Genomic DNA, 19,904 nt, shown 5'->3' with positions numbered 1-19,904 from the left:
AATACCCTACAGAATAGGAAAACATTTTACATTTACTCAGCAAAATATAAAGGCTGTTGTAAATTATAGACACAGACATATAGAGAACTTACAGCTTCAGTTTTACAAACTGATCCCCAGGGTGAAACTAAACAAAGAAACACAAAAGTTCACCAGCTTAGATATCAAAAAGCTGTTCATCCCAGTTGGTGTACAACATTCTTAATTAATTTGAGCTCACAAAGGACAAATGAAAAGACTAAAAACCTGGATTCTTTGTTTTCTCACTTCTAATAGAGACTAGATCTCCATCAACCAAAAATTATCACCAAATGTGTACATATGTGATCAGTCACTTGAGCCAAGTTTGACTCTTTGCAACCCTATGAACTGTAGCCCATCAGACTCCTCTGTCCATTGGATTTTCCAGGCAAGAATACTGGAGTGGGTTTCCATGCCCTTCTCCAGGGCATCTTCCTGATCCAGGGATCAAACTCTGGTCTCCTGCATTGCAGGCAGGTTCTTCACCACTGAGACACTGGTGAAGCCCTATCATAAAACGGTTAGGCTATAAAACCGAATTCCCAATCATTGTTACCAATGTGTAATAACTTAGCTAAGCATAAATTAGAAACAAAACCAAAATTTTAAAAAATCAGTAAAAAGACAAAACAGACAGTAATCTTAATTCTATAACCTCTTTGGATGTACTCTAAGAGCCAGTAAAAGATATTCTTGGGTTTAAACAACTTACTTCCTTAGCCATAAAGTTTGACTCCATCACACGGTTCACTTGGGCATCTTCATGAAAACTTAAGATATCCTATGTTAAAGTATACTTTTCAAAAACATAAAATCATTTTTACTGTACAAATATAAAATGAACATTTGTCAAAGTTTTATTCAACTCATTAATTAATGAGTTAAAAACCAAAGAGTTTATGAGAAAGTAGACATATACTGATGCTTTTGAACTGTGGTGTTGGAGAAGACTCTTGAGAGTCCCTTGGACTGCAAGGAGATCCAACCAGTCAGTCCTTAAGGAAATCAGTCCTGAATATTCATTGTAAGGACTGATGCTGAGGCTGAAACACTTTGGCCACTGATGCAAAGAACTGACTCACTGGAAAAGACTCTGATGCTGGGAAAGATTGAAGGCAGGAGGAGAAGCGGACAACAGAGGATGAGATGGTTCGATGGCATCACTGACTCGATGGACATGAGTTTGAACAAGCTCTGGGAGTTGGTGATGGATAGGGAAGCCTGGTGTGCTGCAGTCCATGGGGCTGCAAAGAGTTGGACAGGATTGAGTGACTGAACTGACTGAGACATATATTAATTTAAAAAGTAGGATAGGATTGCAGAGTTAGATGCAAAACTAATTAATATCTTGAAGAACACTAAATCACAGTTTGTGGAGTTATCTGGTCTATCAGGTAGAAATTATTTTCATATCTACCAAAAATCTACCAGTTACACCCCTCCACCACTAACAGAATATAAATGAGCCCAGTCAATAAAAAGTCAAACCTAGAAAAGCTACGAAAGAACACCTAAGTAATCTCTTGCCTATTTCCAAGTTTAGGATAACTTTTCTCATAGGGGTGAGATATTGCAAATATTGCACAGGACATACATACTAAATTTCATTCATTTATCTGAAATTCATATTTAACAGAGAATACTGCATTATCTTTTAACCCTAACAACAAACTAACATTAACTTTACCAAGTCTGTACAGGGTCATTACCAACAGTGTATTTCTTAAATCTGTGTCTGGCTTCCATATTTTTGCCTAGAAGTGGTATTTCTACTGAACTTTTATTCTTTATATTCACCACTAGGGGGCGCATATAATTTACAGTCTACTAGATGCCACAAGGTAAACAGCGCTTCAACATCCCATCCGCTAGGGTCCGTTCAGGACCCTAATCACTTGTGCGCACGCGCGCAAGTACTCCTGGCCCAGATCCGGACTGCGCAGGCGTTCCAGTGAGCACGCGGACGCCATTGACAGGACTCACCGGAAATTGAAAGGGAGGGGCTGGGGCCGCTGGGAGCGCAGACGCGCCAGGGCGACGGACGCGGAAGTGCAGGAGTGCCGCCCGGTCTCGCGCCCTGCGTGGTTGCTTCTCCGCGGAGATGCCCAGCCGAGGTGAGCGACCCGAGGACGGCGCTGGGCTCGTCCCTGCTGAGAGCTCGACCCTGCACAAGGAGGAGCTCAGCAGCAAGGTGAGCACGGGGCGAGGTAACAGGGCCCTCGGGCTGCTCCCCGCCGGAGACGAGTCGCGGTGGCCCCGCGGTCTAGTCTCGACCTTGCCCTGCTGCGCCAGGTACGGTGAAAGGGACACCTTGAAACTTGCCCCGAGGTCAGACCCAGATGGTAGTAAGGCGGAAGTTTAGTTGGTTCTGGTTTTTTTATTACCAATTTTTAACATTTTAAAAAGTATCATACCGTAAAATTTGGCTCTTTCGTTTTCTCTGTATTTAACGCGTGTATAAATTTGTGTGACCACCACCACAATTGGAATATAGACAAGTTCCACGACCCTAAAAGACTCCCTTTATAGCCATGCTTTCCCGCGCGCAGAAGCTCCGGCCGTCCCTGATCTGCTCTACATCAGGACAGTTTTATACTTCCCAGCACATCATGTAGATGAAATCACAGCTTATGCCTCTCTCCCGCTTAATGTCTTTGAGATTCATGGTTGGATTTTTTTCCTATGTACTCTTAGTTAAAACTTTTAGAAATTACCACCCACCCTAGATTGGCTGCCTGTAGTCTCAGAAAATGTCAGCACCATCCATGCAGTTGTCCATGCCAGTAACCTGGGAGCCCATCTTTGCATCCATCACGAAGTTCTATCAGTTTCACTTTTGAGGCCTCTTTGTAAGGTGTCCCGTTATCACTGTGTACACTTTTAACCATCTTAAACCCGCCCCTTGCATCTGCCATAGGGAACCCTGCAAAAGTTTCGCAGCTGGTCTCTCCTTATCCATTGTTACCTTCTTCCCGTCTGCATAGATGGGACCTATTTAGGTCATAGGTCATTTAGCTGGACCTATGCTCCTAAAAATGTTATTTCATTGTTGCTCTTTTGTTCCTCCCCCCACAAAAGGGAGCCAATATAACGCCATAAATGGAAAAAAGAAAAAAAAATTTTTTTATTTGAAATGAGGATGGCTATAATCTTTCAGGGTAATAGATGTCTGAGATAATACTTTGGTTCTGTCCCAAACTGACGCTGGCATCTTGGGCACATCTCTGATTCCTCTGTTACAATTTCCTTGTCTGAAGTATTAAAGTATACCTGCCATTCCTAAAATGAATGGGAAAGTGCTGTTCGAGGCCTTCAAAGGAAGTTGTACAAATTCAGTCTTGGAATTCAACCCAATCTCTGTAATCAGTCACTACAGTGACTGGCAGCTGGAAAGCAGAAGGGTACACATCTGTGGGGAATGAATTTTCAAACTGCGCACAGCCTGCTCTGATTACTGTCATAGCATGCCACTTACACTTACATATAACAGATCCCCCAGGCGTCAGAGGTTACAAAATAAGGCTGTTAGAGGCTCTAGTGACATTATGTAATCAGCCATGTTTGCAGATCACTATCATTACTGAAAAGAGTTTAAAAGAAATTTAGTTTCCATTTAGTTGAGCCCTCTTCTACTTAAAAAAGGTGAGACCTAGTTCAAGAGTGCCCACCCTGTGCTATCTTTTGAGATACAAAGAGGAATCAAGCAAAGATGGAAAAGTGATGAGTCATACTACTCCTGGTGGCTCAGACCATAAAGAGTCTGCCTGCAATGCCAGAGACGTGGGTTCAGTCCCTGGGTGGAGAAGATCCCCTGGAGAGTGGAGTGGCAACCCACTCCAGTATTCTTGCTTGGAGAATCCCATGGACGGAGGAGACTGGTAGTCCACATGGTCGAAGAGTCAGACATGACTGAACGACTAATACTTACTTACCCCGCATGTAGGGTACTTAACTACTACTTGCTTAGTCTGTCTGGCTATACCATTTTGTATGTAAATCATGAAAAGCATGGCTATTGGGAGGGAAAGGTCACCCACTCCTCATTCCATTTGTTTTTTTTTTGTTTTGTTTTTAATTTAAGATACAATTAAACCATTGAAAAAGTGGTATTACTTTCAGGTCTTGGTGAATTTTTTTTTTACATAATCTCTATTTTAAATAAAAGATAAAAACTTTGTTTAGTAACTGTAGTTCTTGCCTGAATATGAGTGTTGGTTATAAAGGGCCATCTAACACTTTATGTCTAATCACTTTTCCCCTCAACTTTCTGCCACCTGCATGTCCACACAGACTGCTGTTGTAAAGAGTCTGTATATTCCCAGATTGCCCATTTGGACAATCAATGCTTAGAGTCCCTTATCCTGTCTCTTTAAAAGGCTCTTATTGAGCATACATTGATCATCTCTGATTTAATAAGTTTTCTTTATTTCAATAGATTAAAGAACAAAAAGTAGTTGTGGATGAACTTTCTAACCTGAAGAAGAACAGGGTGAGTTATTAGATTTATTCTGAATACTGTGTGGGAGGGTTTGATATCAGTTGTGTAAATCTGTGTATTAATCATAGTTGCTAATAGTGTTTCCCCAACATATGCAATTGACATTACCTGTGAATCAAATGATACTAATTGTACTATGTTATCCTGGAGCTGTAGTCAATAATGGTATTTATTTTGTACTTGAATTTGGTGTATTCTCTTGACATAAATAAACTTTGAATCTATTGAGAAGAGAAGAAGCTATACAGGTGAATGTGGATAATTATTTTTTGTTTGTTCATTTTTTTAAAAAGACAAATGCTACTGCTTCCTTGCCCTACCTCCTCCTTTACTCCAAGCTTCCAAATCTTTAACATGGTTATTTAACTCCATTTTCATGAACATATTCATAAATAAGCAAATTTCTGCTTAGTGGGTCATTGTACTGCCAAACATTGTATTTTAAAGTTAAGAAATGACTTGAGCCCTCTAAAACTTTTGAAGATTATTGTATAACAAACAGGTTAGACATTTCTCATATGTAGAGTATTAGCAGTTAAGGTACAGTTGATAACAAACTTGTATAAAACAAATTGGCAAAATGTATCAAAGTCTTAAAGCTGTGTACTATTATGATCCAGCAGATCTAGTTTGATTCCTATTTATAGGAATTGATACATTAGGAAAGTATCATGGAGTGCACGGAAATTTAGTTACAAAGACATTCATCACAAGTTTGATTTATAATAGTGAAAAGTTGGCAACATCTAAATGACCAAATAAACTATATTATTGAAGAAAAATGGTATTAAGTATGTTCAGAGAAAAAAAAAGTTTTGCCTCAATGTTAATGGTAGCAATTTCTAGATTGTTGGATAATGGGTGAGTTCTTTGTTTATCTTTATCTGCCGAGGTATTGTTCTGAACATGCTACTAATGTTCAATAGTAAGCAGTTAACAGGGTTCAGAGTTTTGACATCTACCTTTTAGATCAAACCATGATATTAGCCTCACTTATGTTTTGCAGAAAGTATATAGGCAGCAACAGAACAGCAACATATTCTTTCTTGCAGAGCGAACAGAAATGCTTTCTGAAAGCAAAAGTAAGTTTTTTTGGTACATTATACAGAAACAAAAAGAAATTCTTTTGTGGGCTTTCTGTGGAAATTCATGATGGTGCCTCAATTACACTGTCTACAGCTGAATGTATAAATATGTATATCTAAAGATTGGATGGTGGTATGCCAGTTAATAAAATTAGTGGAATGGTTTGGTTTTCTTCAAGTTAGCCTTCCAATGGTGAGTTAACAGTACCAATAAAATCAAATTTAAGAACTATAAGATGTGTTAGAAAGCCACAAGAATTAATGTAAGCTTTAGAATTTTAGATATAGGTATGAAATATTATTCTGCCAATTTCTGCCTTTTTGATTTTGAGTGAATCATTTTGAGCCTGCAAAGTCTTACGGAATTTAAATAAAATGATATGTATATAAACTGTGCAGAGCTCAATGCCTGGGTCAAAATAAGCATTTAACAACAGAAACTAGATCCCTAAATAATAAATATTCTTCATCAGAAGTCTGTTGTAAATTACTATTTAAACTAGCACAGTACATATGTGGTTCAGTCTTGGAAAATAGCTTGTTTTGCCTGTTGAATTACTAGGTAAAGCTTTAAGAATTTTTATTCTTTACTGTGTCTTCTCCCCTCTCCCACAGATATATTGGATGAGCTGAGGAAAGAATATCAAGAAATAGAAAACTCAGAGAAAACCAAAATCAAGAAATAGCCAACTTGATTTTACTCAGCAATGTGTGGCATTTGTTGTGCAGTAAGCTTTTCTGCTGAGCATTTTAGCAAAGATTTGAAAGAGGATTTACTGTGTAATCTTAAACGACGGGGGCCCAATAGTAGTAAACAGTTGTTAAGGTCCAGTGTTAACTACCAGTGTTTATTCTCTGGCCATGTCCTTCACTTAAGAGGTGTGCTGACTGCCCAGCCTGTGGAAGATGAAAGAGGCAATGTATTTCTGTGGAATGGAGAAGTCTTTAGTGGGATCAAGGTTGAAGCCGAAGAGAATGATACTCAAATCATGTTTCATTATCTTTCCTCTTGTAAGAATGAATCTGATATTTTGTCACTCTTTTCAAAAGTCCAGGGTCCTTGGGCTTTTATATATTATCAAGCATCTAGCCATTCTTTATGGTTTGGTAGGGACTTTTTTGGTCGTCGTAGCTTGCTTTGGCATTTTAGTAACTTGGGCAAGAGTTTCTGCCTCTCTTCAGTTGGCACCCAAGCATCTGGAGTGGCTGATCAGTGGCAGGAAGTTCCAGCATCTGGAATTTTCAGAATTGATCTCAAGTCTGTTTCCATTTCCCAATCTGTTGTTTTAAAGTTGTATCCTTGGAAATACAATTCTGGGGGGGATGATATCAGAGAATGTGTTAATAGCCTGACTGAGATTTCAGCAGCCTTGCCAACATTTGTCTTGGTGGCAGCAAATGAAGCCAAACTGTATCTTAAAGAACCTGTTGTCCCTTTAAATATGACGTTGCCACAAGCTGCATTTGAGACCCATTGCAGCAGCATTTCCAGGAGTCCGCTGACAAGAGCGACCCTTCAGGTCTTCCTTACTGATGGACACACGAAGGAAGTAGTTCAGCAGTTCATTGATGTCCTGAGTATCGCAGTCAAGAGACGTGTCTTGTGTTTACCTAGGGATGAAAAGCTGATTCCAGGTGAAGTTTTGAAAACTAGTAATAGGAAAGCAAATGTTGCAGTTTTGTTTTCTGGAGGGATTGATTCCATGGTCATCGCGGTGCTTGCTGACCATCATATTCCTTTAGATGAACCAATTGATCTTCTCAATGTGGCTTTCATGACTAAAGAAAAGACCATACCAGTTAATTTTAACAAAAAAGGGAGAAAACAAAAAAATCATTGTGCAGTGCCCTCTGAGGAATTCTCCAGAAGCTCTGCTGCTGCTGCCGCCGCCAGCCCTGGGGAACAGTTCAGTGTACCAGATCGAGTCACAGGAAGGGCGGGACTGAAGGAACTGCAAGCTGCCAGCCCTTCGCGGATTTGGAATTTTGTTGAAATTAATGTTTCTCTTGAAGAACTGCAAAGGTTAAGAAGAACTCGAATATCGCAGTTAATCCAGCCCTTGGATACAGTCCTGGATGATAGCATTGGCTGTGCAGTCTGGTTTGCTTCCCGAGGAGCTGGTTGGTTAGTGACCCAGGATGGAGCACGGCCGTATCACAGCCGTGCAAAGGTACGACACGGCGGCTTAGGATTTCTGAGGCCTAATTTTGACCCTTAAAGCTTTTAATGCTTAAGTTGCAAGGATATAGCGTCTTTTAATTGCATTTAAACTACAACACAAAGTATATGACTTTGTAAAAATTGGGCATATTTTATTATCTTATGACTTTGCCTTGTGGATTTTTTCTGAAAATGTTATCTTTGGGATTATTATTTTTTTTAAGCTTTATTTTCCTCACTGCATAGTAGGTGATATTCTGATGTAGATTTCTTTCAACCTTTGTAGGTGGTTCTCACTGGAATTGGTGCAGATGAGCAGCTTGCGGGTTATTCTCGTCATCGGGCCCGCTTCCTGACACACGGGCTGGAAGGACTGAATGAGGAAATCGCAATGGAGCTGGGTCGAATTTCTTCTAGAAATCTTGGTCGTGATGATAGAATTATCAGTGATCATGGAAAAGAAGCAAGGTGATTCTTGTCTGTTGGAGGGTTGTTTGATGTTTTTGTCAAAGCAGTAGACTGAACCTAAAAAGGAGACTTTTAGGTTCCTTTTTCTTTGGATACTTGCTCAAATGAGTAACGGTAGCAGCAGTATCTTGGCTTTGTATTACAGCTAGTCAGAAGCATGCTGGAGAGGAACCAGAGGAACAGTTTTTCCAGAACTCATTCTCCAAGAAATGGCTTTATAGAAATTTTCAAAGGTGATACAGTGACGTGATTAAAGGCTACAGTGAAAGACTGTAAAACTCGAGGTAGTGAAATACTGAGGGGAGGTATTTCAAGGGCTCTGTTTTGTTTCAAATGTTTGCTTTCTTCCCAAGCTTCCTGCTCCAATGTGACAGAGCCTGACTTTGTAGACATTTCTTGTATGTACAGGCATACTTGGAAATCCTGCATGCTTACTTCCAGACCATTGCAACAAAGAAAGTCAAATGAATTTTTTGGTTTTCCAGTGCATACAAAAACTACCTTTATACTATGCTGTAGTCTATTAAGTATGCAGCAGCATACTTTTATTATGCTGTATTTAGATGTAAATATGTATTTAGTATTTAAAATATGTATGTATGTATTTAGACATAAATAAACATACATTTGTCTAAATATTTATATATATACCTTAATTTAAAAATACAAAACAAAAAAAAGAAAAAAATACAAAACAACAAAATAAAAAACAAAAAGCAGTCTCAGTGATAACATCGAAGATCATTGATCACATATCACCGTAACAAATAAAATCATTCTTGTTTTTGTTGTTGTTTAGTCGCTAAGTCATGTCCAGCTCTTTCTGCAACCCCATAGTTGCTCACCAGACTCCTCTGTCAGTGGGATTTCTCAGACACCAATAATGGAGTGGGTTGCCACCATTTCTTCTCCAGGGATCTGCCCGGCCCAGGGATTGAGCCCAGGTCTCCTGTACTGACAGGCAGATTCTTTACCACTGAGCCCCAAGGGAAGCCCAACAGATAGAACAAGAAAAATTTGAAATATGGAAGCACTTCCAAAAATGTCACACAGAAACATGAAGTGAGCAAATGCTGTTGGGAAAATGCCACCATTGATAGACTTTGCCTGTCACAGGTTGCCACAAACTTTTAGTTGGTTAAGAAAAAAAAAAGCAGTCTCAGTGAAGCAGAGTAAAACAAGGTACGCCTATGTAGACCCATACTGAGTCAGACGGTGGCTCCAGCGCTGAAGTCCCCTCTGTCATAGGTGCTTTGAACACAATTGAGTCATACATTCCAAATTATCGTAATAGTTTCAGAGATCAAGGCACTTACATGTGTATATTCTTTTTTAATCCTAGGGGTTTGTGTTTACCTACAGCATATTTCTGATAATAGTAAACAAATGCTTGAATACAACTTTTTGAAGCATTAAAGAAAAAGATGTGTCATTTAATTATAAAAAGTAGAACTTTGTTCAAGTAGGTTAATTTATTAAGTGGTAGTTTTATTGCAGGGGTGCAAGCATGCAAGGAGTCCAGATGAGCTTTGTGGGAGTTGGAGCATCATAATATACCAGCTCTGAGACTTCATTATTTTCTTGTCTCTAGTTTGTTATGCCTATGTTGCCAGTTCTGACATGTAAAATTAACGTAATTTTCAAAATCTTACCATAAAGAAATAAGTAACACCACAATACAAAGTGTGTAAAATGTTTTCCTTTTGAAATGTGTCTGTATATGAGAGATTAAAAAATTCAGCCTATTTCAGCTTGGTTAGAGAAAAGGAAATTTATTTTATTCAGTAAAAGCAGTTAATTCTAAAGGACCGCCCTGCCCCCCCCCCCCCATATGATACCCAGGGATAAAAATGGATATGAAGAATGTTTAAAACAGCTAGTGCAGAATTGTAATTGAATGAACACCACTATAGTGGCTAGATCTAAACCAGTTTATTAATGGATTTTGGCATACATATTAACCATACTCTATTAATTAGATTCTCATTTAAATTTGCTTTCATGATTCATTTTTATAAAATATTCTGTTTAAAGAATGCCTTTACCCTTTCCGATCTCTCTACTTAAAAGTAAAATGTAAAACACTACTGTAATTGGGGATGGGGGAGAAATTGGAGTATTTTAAACAAAAAAGAACAGAATTTGCTGGGAAATTAGGGGAGCCTAAAGAGCAGAGAGTTGTATTCCTTAAGTTCAGTTTCTTTAGACATGTAAAGAGCAGACACAGTTTGAATGATTAACTCAGGACCATGCTTGTTTTCAAGGCATTCCTGAAGATACCTTATGAAACAATTTGAAATTATTTCTTGACATCATAGGCTTAATTTGTTTATTTATTGAGGGAAAAATTTTTTACATTTTAGTATGTGTATTAAAATTAGACAAGTGTTGTGAAATAATTTTTAATGTGATTACAACTGTAAAGTTGTATAACTAGAATATTTTTAATTTAGAAAAATTGTGCCCTCAATAATTAATTTATACCTTAAATTTTAGCATATTAAATAAAATACAAACAAAATAATCACAAGAGATAACTTTTTTTTAATAGTGGTTGTACTTTCTATTTTAGATTTCCTTTCTTGGATGAAAATGTTGTCTCCTTTCTAAATTCCCTACCAGTCTGGGAAAAGGCAAACTTGACTTTACCCCGTGGAATTGGTGAAAAACTAATTTTGCGTCTTGCAGCAATGGAACTTGGTCTAACAGCCTCTGCTCTTCTGCCAAAGCGGGCCATGCAATTTGGATCCAGAATTGCAAAAATGGAAAAGAATAATGAAAAGGCATCTGATAAATGTGAAAGACTCCAAATCATCTCCTTAGAAAACCTTTCTGTTGAAAACTAGATGTTTCATCATGTAAGAACATTTACTGAATGGTGGTTTTTTTAAAAAATAAAATACTCTGCTTTATTATTGCATAATGTGGTTTTAAAGTTCATTACATGAGTTTTTATGTAACTTTGTAGAGTAGTGCAACCAATTTAATCAAATTGATACTCCAGAGAAAGAAATTACACTTGGAAGAACAACCTGGATATTTTAAATTGTGATATTAATATTGTTTTGAACTCTTACATGGTTATGTCCCACCAGCAACAGTGACAAAAGGCAGCTTTTATGGACTCTCTTCATGGTAGCTACATCCAGAAGTACTAGTAACTCAATTTGTTATCATTGTTATTTAACAGACGAGAGAACTAAGGTTTTTGAGGTTCACACTCCTGATTGATATGTGGTACATCTCTTCAGACAGCTCATTGACCTGCTCTGAGAACTTTTGAAGACTATTTTGAATATTCTCCTGTCCCACAAATCTCTGACGTCCCTCTGTTTTCCCATTGTCAGCTCGTGACCTGGGCTTTTCACAGAGAAATCAAAATGAAGCCAAGAACTACTTGATTTTCCAACACCAAAAGTCCTAACTTAACCTGTGTGTGCACCCATCCTTTTCTCCCTTCTTGCTATTAGAAAGAGAAATGTATTTAAAATGTTCTAGTATATACCAATTTAAAATGCATACCCCTGGTCCTATACCTTCCATCTCTTGGCTCCCATCCACCTTCACCCTTTAAACCTTTTCACATATCTGCTGAACTTCACTCCAACCGGACATCCACCCACAGTATGCATCTGTGACCATGATACCAAGGTCACATTTGGCATCCATCCCCATTTAGGGCTGACATCCTTTCTAAGTCTGGACATACTGTGATTCTCCTAATTATAGTGGAAAAGAAAGGTTAGGATATTAGCAGGCATGTATCAGGGCTTTCCAGCTGGCTCTAGTGGTAAAGAACCTGGCCTGCCAATGCAGGAGACATAAGAGACGTGAGTTCGATCCCTTGTCATGAAGAGCCCCTGGAGGAGGGCATGGCAACCCACTCCAGTATTCTTGCCTGGAGAATCCCATGCACAGAGGAGCCTGGTGGGCCACAGTCCATACGGTTGCACAGAGTTGGACACAACTGATGCAACTTAGCACAAGCATGTGTCAAAAGACTTTCACATGCCCTGAATTGAATTTCTTGTCAAGTGCAGTGTTCAAACCAGATTGAGATATTACCTGAATAGCTTTCAACTGAACGACTTCGTGGTCCTGAGCACTAAATTGATGCTCCTAATGGGAGTAGAAAAACTTGAGGTTTGCCCTGCAGCCTAGAGTTGAATAGTAATGATTTTTATAACAACAATATAGTTCAGTACTAAAAACATGCCAGAAACTAGTCTGAATTTTACATGTATTATTTTAATCAACTGAATCTCTAAAGGAGATCTCTAGTTCACTTGTTCTGGCAGGATACTCTGTGTGCATGTTTTTTGTTTTTTTTGGTTTTTGTTCCGTTCCCAGAGGGCTTGATTTTTTTCAACTTTTTTGATACTTAATCCCATAAACTGGAATGAAATTCTATGTTAATCCTCCAAACAAAGCAAAAATCTTTCCCAAGATCCCACATAAAACAAACCATCTGGGTACCTGAACAAAACGTTTTAGGTAGAGAAATTTACATTACTCATATGTCATAAGTGCAAACACACAACTCCTACAGAAGACAGTGATTTGACATCCCTTGCCCTGGGAAAGCAGTAACAAATATACTAATACTATCACCACAGCAGCTGAAATAATGACATTGTTGGACTAAGAGAAATTCTACCTTCAAACAGTTAACCAAAACCCTGCTGCTGCTGCTGCTGCTAAGTCGCTTCAGTCGTGTCCGACTGTGCAACCCCCATAGGTGGCAGCCCACCAGGCTCCTCTGTCCCTGGGGTTCTCCAGGCAAGAACGCTGGAGTGGGTTGCCATTTCCTTCTCCAACCAAAACCCTCTCTGTTGCTAAATTCAGTGAAAAGTTTGGGTTCTCATCTCCACCTAGAGCAGCATCCAGTGAGGTTGGCCAGTCTCTTCTCCTGGCTTCTATGACCAGACTTGGCTTTCTGCTCTCCTGACTCCTAGCTGTTTGTATTCTTTCCTGCCTCCACCCTCTCCACATGACCTTTAAATAATTAAATATCTCAGGTCTCCATCCTGGGTTCTCAATTCTCTGTTCTCTTTCATGGTGATTCCAGCCATTTCCCTGGCCTCTTTTACCCTAAGCCAGCCCAAATGTATTCCTCTAACCCAAGCTGCTGCTCTTAACTCAGACCTTTGTATCTAAGGCACATCTGACATCTCTGCTTGGTTCTCTCACAGGTAAAACTGAACTCTTTAATCTTGCCCTGATCCTGCATGTCTGACAAACTTGGGCGTCACTACATGACCACCTTCTTTTTAAACTCTCCCACTCCTCAATCTGTTATCAATCAGAGATCCTTACTTCTCAAACGCCCCTACTCAAGCCTGTACCTACCCTCTGAGCCACAAATCTAGCCCAAACTCTTGGGATAAAGTTCAAAAACTTTAAACAGCCTGTGTAGTCCAGCCCTCACTTACCTCCACATCATATTTTTGTGTCCACATGTTTCTTGTTCTCCATGCAGAGTTTTGTTCCATTGCTCAACAATTCAACTTTCTTCTCAGCTCAGTTGTCCATCACCTGTTGTTCCCTATCCCCGGAAAGCTACTTCAGCTCTCTGCTTGGATACATCTTTATCAGGCTTAGCTTAAAAGATCACTTCCTCAGGGAAGCCATTCCCAGCCCTGGTTTTAGTTAGCATCCCTTCATGTGCTGTTATTACATCATACACTCATGGCATTATTTAAATACAGCTGTGTGCTTTTTGGAGGGACTAACCTTGGGGCTTTGCGTCTGCCTGTTCCAGGGTCTCCAGTGCCTAGCTCATAACCAGCATTCTGAAAGTGTTTATTGAAAGAATGAATGACGTTAGAGGAAGGATGCCAATTCAGGACCACCTCAGAGCCCGGCACCTTGCCAACGCCACCTCTGCCTCTGTGCTTCCTCGGAGACAAATTGCCAAAGTAAGAACTGATAGAGATGGTGGCTCAGCTGGTGAAGAACCCGCCTGCAATGCAGGAGACCCAGGTTAGATTCCTAGGTCGGGAAAATCCCCTGGAGAAGGAATAGGCTACCCACTCCAGTATTCCTGGGCTTCCCTGGTGGCTCAGATGGTAAAGGATCTACCTGCAATGAGGAAGATCTGGGTTCAGTCCCTGGGTTGGGGAGATCCCCTGGAGGAGGGCATGGCAACCCACTCCACTATTCTTGCCTAGAGAATTCCATGGACAGAGGAGCCTGGCAGGCTACAGTCCATGGGGTCACAAAGAGTCAGACACGACTCAGCAACGGAACTGAACTGGACTTCGGCTCTGAGCACCATGCTGTGTGTTGTGTTCAGTCGCTCAGTCCTGTCTGGACTGCAACACGCCAGGCTTCCCTGTCCATCACCAACTCCTGGGACTTGCTCAAACTCATGTCCGTCGAATCAGTGATGCCATCCAACCATCTCATCCTCTGTCATCTCCTTCTCCTCCTCCCTTCAGTCTTTCCCAGTATCAGGGTATTTTTCAATGAGTCAGCTCTTCACATCAGGTGGCCAAAGTATTGGAGCTTCAGCTTCAGTCCTTTCAATGAATATTCAGGACTGATTTCCTTTAGTATTGACTGGTTGGATCTCCTTGCAATCCAAGGGGCTCTCCAACACCACAGTTAAAAAGCATCAATTCTTCGGTGCTCAGCTTTCTTTACTCATCCAACTCTCACATCCATACATGACTACTAGAAAAACCATAGCTTTGACTAGGTGGATCTTTGTTGGCAAAGTAATGTCTCTGCTTTTTAATATGCTGTCTAGGTTTGTCATAGCTTTCTTCCAAGGAGCAAGCATCTTTTAATTTCATGGCTGCAGTCACCATCTGCAGTGATTTTGGAGCCCAAGAAAATAAAGTCTGTCACTGTTTCCACTGTTTCCCCGTCTATTTGCCATGAAGTGATGGGACCAGATGCCATGATCTTCATTTTTCGAATGTTGAGTTTTAAGCCAACTTTCTCACTCTCCTCTTTCACTTTCATCAAGAGATTCTTTAGTTCCTCTTCACTTTATGCCATAAGGATGGTATTATCTTCATATCTCAGGTTATTGATATTTCTCCCGGCAATCTTGATTCCAGCTTGTGTTTCATCCAGCCCAGCATTTCACATGATGTACTCTGCATAGAAGTTAAATAAACAGGGTGACAGTATACAGCCTTGATGTACTCCTTTCGCTATTTGGAACCAGTCTGTTGTTCTATGTCTGGATCTAACTGTTGCTTCTTGACCTGCATACAGATTTCTCAGGAGGCAGGTCAGGTGGTCTGGTATTCCCAACTCTTTTAAGAATTGTCCAGTTTGTTGTGATCCACACAAAGTCTTTGGCGTAGTCAATAAAGCAGATTTTTTTTTTTCTGGAACTCTCTTGCTTTTCCTATGATCCAAAGGATGTTGGCAATTTGATCTCTGGTTCCTCTGCCTTTTCTAAATCCAGCTTGAACATCTGGAAGTTCACAGTTCACATACTGGTGAAGCCTCGCTTGGAGAATTTTGAGCATTACTTTGCTAGTGTGTGAGATGAGTACAATTGTGTGGTAGTTTGAACATTCTTTGGCATTGCCTTTCTTTGGGATTGGAATGAAAACTGACCTTTTCCAGTCCTGTGGCCACTGCTGAGTTTTCCAAATTTGCTGGCATGTTGAGTGCAGCACTTTCACAGCGTTATCTTTTAGGATTTGAAATAGCTCTGCTGGAATTCCATCACTTCTGCTAGCTTTGTTCGTAGTGATGCTTCCTAAGACCCACTTGACTTCGCAACCCAAGTCCAGATTGAGTTCTAAAGGGGTGGGGCGGTGGGGGGACGGTGAGGGATGAATCTTAGCCGGGATGGGCGCCCGCGGCCTCTGGAAGAGGCCCCACCCACGGGTGTACAAGAGCGCCCTCTCGCGGCGGCGCCCCGGCCGGCGGCCCCAAGCCCGAGAACCAACGGCTGTTGCCCGCGCGGGTGGCAGGACCGCAGGCGAGGCCCAGGGCTCCCAGGACCCTGCGGGGGAAGCGGGTCTCCCAGGCCTCTGCTCAGGAGAGTCCCGTCCAGTCCCTCCCTCGCTCTCGGTCACTCGGGGTTCCAGGCGGTGAATTCGGGTCCAGGCTAGAGACCCTTCGAGAAGACTGCCGTCCCTGACCCCGGGAGTACTCTGGGCACCGGTGTGGATGACGTTTCCTTTTCCTGGACACACTGTCATCGCAGAGCAGGTTGCTTCCTTTTCCTCGTCCCTTCCCTCTTCCCGCGTCTGTGTGTGCATAGGGCCTGGACTTGAGGATGGGCTTGAGGAATCAGTTCTGATTCTGAAGGTGTGAAACCTCAGGCCCATCCTCTCTTCTTCCTAGCCTGGTTTCTGCCTCTGTAGAGTTGGGCTCCCAACGCCTGTCGCGAAACTGGGTTCTCCAAGTATCCTGCCAGAACCAGCAGCATCTTTTTCAGGAATGGAAATCCTCTGGCCCCACTCCTACCCCACTCAATCTCTAGAGTAGGATCCAGCGGTCTGCCAGAACAAGACCCAGGTGATTTAAAAACAGCCTAGATTTTGAGAATCACTGTACAGAGAGACCAGTTAAATGAAAATTTTTGTGTATAAAGAGCTAGGTAAATAGATGCTCAGTAAATAGTAGTTAGGTTATTATTCCAGAAATGGAGAGGCACTGCATAGAATCCCATTTCTATTGAACAGAGATACAACATTAAGGAACTGTTTCTTGTCTTTGCTTTTTTTTTTTTTTTTTTTAAAGCAAGTCTTTGTTTTCTTGCTTTAAAAAAACAAAACAAAAACCCTGAAAAAGTTGACCTTGTGAAAACGCCTCTACAACAACAGAAGAATAGGTATGCAGCAGTATCTTCTTATATATAAACTTGTTTCTTTTTGGTATACTTCCTTGTATCTTTTTACCTCTTTTGAAAAGCATATTATGATTAATGTTAAAAGTTCTACAATTTTAATTCAGATTTCAGCTTTCTTATGCTGCAATTAGTTTAAGCCTGAAAAAGATATTACCACTGTCATGAAAGTGTTGCTCAGTCATGTCGGACTCTTTGTGACCACATGGACTGTCAACTACCAGGCTCCTCTGTCCGTGAAATTCTCCAGGCGAGAATACTGGAGTGGGTAGCCATGCCCTTCTCCAGGGGATCTTCCCCACCCAGGGATCAAAGCCAGGTCTCCCACACTGCAGGCAAATTCTTTACTGTCTGAGCCACCAGGGAAATCCATAGAACTACCATATCATCCAGTAATAACACTTATGTGTATTTATTCAATGAAAATGAAAACACTAACTCCAAAAGATATATAGACCTTCATATTTATTACAGCATTATTTACAACAGCCAAGACATAAAAACAACCTCTTGACCGATTAACGGATAAAGAAAGTGGAGCATTTATTTACACATACACAGTGAAATATTGTTTAGCCATAAAAAAGAATGAAATCTTGCCATTTGTGGCAACATGCATGGCCCTTCAAGGCATGATACTAAGTGAAATAAGTCTGACAGAGAAAGACAAATGCTATATGATCTTGCTTAATGTGGAATCTCAAAACAAACAAAAAACAAACCCAAGCATAGATAACAGAACAGTTTGGTGGTTGCCAGAGGCAGAGGGTGAGGTGGGTACAATGGGTGAAGGGCGTCAAAAGGTACAAGCTTCAGTTATAAATAAGTCATGGGGAAGTAATGTATAGCGTGGCAACTATAGTTAATAATACCAGGACTTCCCTGGTGGCACAGTGGGTAAGAATCCATCTGCTGATGTAGGAGACACAGGTTCAGTGCCTTGTTCGGGAAGATTCCACATGCAGCTGAGTCCCTGTGCCACAGCCGCTGAGCCCACGCTCCAGGGCCAGTGAGCTACAACGTCGGAAGCCCACACACCGAGAGCCTGCGCTCTGCAATAAGAGAAGCCACCGCAATTGAGAAGCCCGTATATTGCAGCGAAGAGTAGTCCCCACTCGTCACAGCTAGAGAAAGCCCTTCCAGCAACAAAGACCCAGAGCAGCCAAAAATCAATAAATGTTTATAGTTAATAATAACATATTGCATATCTGAATATTGCTAAGGGTAAATCTTTAAAGTTCTCATAAGAAAAAAATTCTGTAACTATATATGGTAACAGATGTTAACTTGATTTTTTGTGGTGATCATTTCAAAATATATACAAATATTAAGTTACTATGTTGTACACCTGAAACTAATATAATGTATGTCAATTATGTAATGGTTGACCATGAAACAATTAACCATAAAGATGAAAAGTATAGATTTATCTCTTGAGAAATTCAGCTTCATTACCATGATAAATTTTATTGCTTGTCTTTTCCTTTTCATTCATTTCATTGCAGAAACTTCAAAAAGGACACAGTAGAATTAATTAGAAATGTTAAGATTGCCCAAAAAAGGAGCACCTAGATTTGATCAAAATCAAGATGAAGAAACCTACCTGGAAAATTTAGCTGTACAGAGAAATGCTTCTGCTTTCTTTGAAAAGTATGATCGGAGTGAAGTACAAGAGTTGCTAACTACTGCACTAGTTAGCTGGCTGTCTGCCAAAGAAGATGTTCGCTCTCAACTAGACATGCCGTGTGGAATCATGAGTCAAATGAATAATGTAGGCTTCTCCACTGCAATCCTACTGACTCCTATGGACCCTACTGCCCTCTTAGACTATAGAGAAGTCCATCAGATCATAAGAGAATTGGCTGTTGGAATTTATTGCTTAAATCAAATTCCTTCAGTCAGTTTAGAAGCTAATTATGATCAGAGTTCTTCTTGTCAATTACCCCCAGCTTATTTTGATACCAGAATTGGGCAAATTCTGATCAATATTGACTATATGTTGAAAGCACTATGGCATGGAATATATATGCCCAAAGAAAAACGAGCTAGATTTTCTGAATTGTGGCGTACCATCATGGACATTGATCCAGATGGGAAGCCTCAAACAAACAAAAGTATATTTGCAGAGTTTAGTTCAGCAGGTAAGAGAATTTAACATTTTTTATTTTTATTAGAATCCTCTTTTATAAATTAAAAGTAATTGTATATGATTTGGTTTTATTTTAGCCACATTTCTTAAAAGAGATTTTTTTTAATTCCAAAGAATCTATCTTTTCAATAATTAATCTTTTTTTTTTTTCAATGTCACCTTTTGAATCTTGGTTAGAACCCAAACCACAGAAGTGTTTGTTTGCTTTTTACTACATCTGTGACTAGACTGCTGTGAAGTTCAAATGCATGTGAATAAGATTTGCTTGATGACAATGAGGCGGCCTGGCTCACCTGCTATGGGTTGGGTATCCAGATGTGTTCCAGGGTCTGTAGCTTTTTGTGTACCAGCAAGCAGTGCCATCTCTTGGAGATGGTACTTCTATGTCTGCTAATAGCTCTCATTTCCATGCGAGGTCATCAACTTCTGTTGAGAAGAGAGTCCAAGAGTAGTGAGTTTAGGCAGAAATTCTCCTACTCTGGGAGAGAATTAGTCTGTGATGTTGGTGGAATCAGCACAAATGCCACTGGATAGGTGTTTATACCCTCTACTTCTAGGACTGAAGGATCACTAGCTACTAAAAAATCATAGCCATAACTGGAAGCTAAAAATCTCTTCTTGTTCAGATCTTTGGATGATTAGGGTGAAGTAATGCAAATAACTGCCAGTAATAGCTAGCAAATTCCATTAAATTTCTGCAT

General features: G+C 40.3%; 3 protein-coding genes across 13 annotated transcripts in view; all 3 read left to right on the top strand.

Annotated features, from left to right (window-relative positions):
• Positions 1 to 2,022: 2,022 nt before the first annotated feature.
• On the top strand, positions 2,023 to 6,309 carry ASDURF (ASNSD1 upstream open reading frame). Its single transcript, XM_020896245.2, has 4 exons — positions 2,023 to 2,212; positions 4,457 to 4,510; positions 5,526 to 5,601; positions 6,220 to 6,309. Exons 1-4 carry the CDS (start codon positions 2,123 to 2,125, stop codon positions 6,288 to 6,290), a joined length of 291 nt encoding a protein of 96 aa, XP_020751904.2. The 5' UTR covers positions 2,023 to 2,122; the 3' UTR covers positions 6,291 to 6,309.
• A 2-nt stretch (positions 6,310 to 6,311) lies between these two features.
• ASNSD1 (asparagine synthetase domain containing 1) lies at positions 6,312 to 11,156 on the top strand. Of its 2 annotated transcripts, none has more exons than XM_020896250.2 (3): positions 6,312 to 7,775; positions 8,052 to 8,233; positions 10,806 to 11,156. In XM_020896250.2, the coding sequence occupies exons 1-3, from the start codon at positions 6,312 to 6,314 to the stop codon at positions 11,077 to 11,079; spliced, it is 1,920 nt and encodes a 639-aa protein (XP_020751909.2). In that variant the 3' UTR covers positions 11,080 to 11,156. The 2 variants fall into 2 exon arrangements, with proteins under 2 accessions (XP_020751909.2, XP_070331985.1); XM_070475884.1 differs by having other exon boundaries at positions 10,785 to 11,156.
• Positions 11,157 to 13,940: 2,784 nt separating this feature from the next.
• The window catches only part of ANKAR (ankyrin and armadillo repeat containing), a 53,344-nt gene continuing 47,380 nt past the window's right edge, over positions 13,941 to 19,904 (top strand). For 7 of the 10 annotated variants that reach the window (XM_020896254.2, XM_020896253.2, XM_020896255.2 and 4 more), the window contains exons 1-2: positions 16,154 to 16,414; positions 18,560 to 19,195. In XM_020896254.2, coding sequence (XP_020751913.2) covers positions 18,595 to 19,195 — 601 coding nt within the window. In that variant the 5' untranslated portion in view covers positions 16,154 to 16,414; positions 18,560 to 18,594. Of the gene's footprint in view, positions 14,216 to 16,153; positions 16,415 to 16,549; positions 16,724 to 18,559; positions 19,196 to 19,904 lie in introns of those variants that run through there. The other 3 variants (XM_020896252.2, XM_070475879.1, XM_070475878.1) reach the window with 3 other exon arrangements.

This window comes from Odocoileus virginianus, chromosome 13 (assembly GCF_023699985.2).
Source record: "Odocoileus virginianus isolate 20LAN1187 ecotype Illinois chromosome 13, Ovbor_1.2, whole genome shotgun sequence".
Classification (NCBI taxonomy): Eukaryota; Metazoa; Chordata; class Mammalia; order Artiodactyla; family Cervidae; genus Odocoileus; species Odocoileus virginianus.
Note: the sequence above shows the minus strand (reverse complement) of the source record. Positions and strands in the feature narration are given on the sequence as shown.

Excerpts from the sequence above, each read along its gene's own strand:
- ASDURF (XM_020896245.2), top strand. The coding sequence starts at position 2,123 with ATGCCCAGCCGAGGTGAGCGACCCGAGGACGGCGCTGGGCTCGTCCCT. Across the intron at positions 2,213-4,456 it reads AGGAGGAGCTCAGCAGCAAG|ATTAAAGAACAAAAAGTAGT; the intron begins GTGAGCACGGGG and ends TTATTTCAATAG. Across the intron at positions 5,602-6,219 it reads AATGCTTTCTGAAAGCAAAA|ATATATTGGATGAGCTGAGG; the intron begins GTAAGTTTTTTT and ends CCTCTCCCACAG.
- ASNSD1 (XM_070475884.1), top strand. The coding sequence starts at position 6,312 with ATGTGTGGCATTTGTTGTGCAGTAAGCTTTTCTGCTGAGCATTTTAGC. Across the intron at positions 7,776-8,051 it reads CGTATCACAGCCGTGCAAAG|GTGGTTCTCACTGGAATTGG; the intron begins GTACGACACGGC and ends CAACCTTTGTAG. Across the intron at positions 8,234-10,784 it reads GATCATGGAAAAGAAGCAAG|TGGTTGTACTTTCTATTTTA; the intron begins GTGATTCTTGTC and ends TTTTTTTAATAG.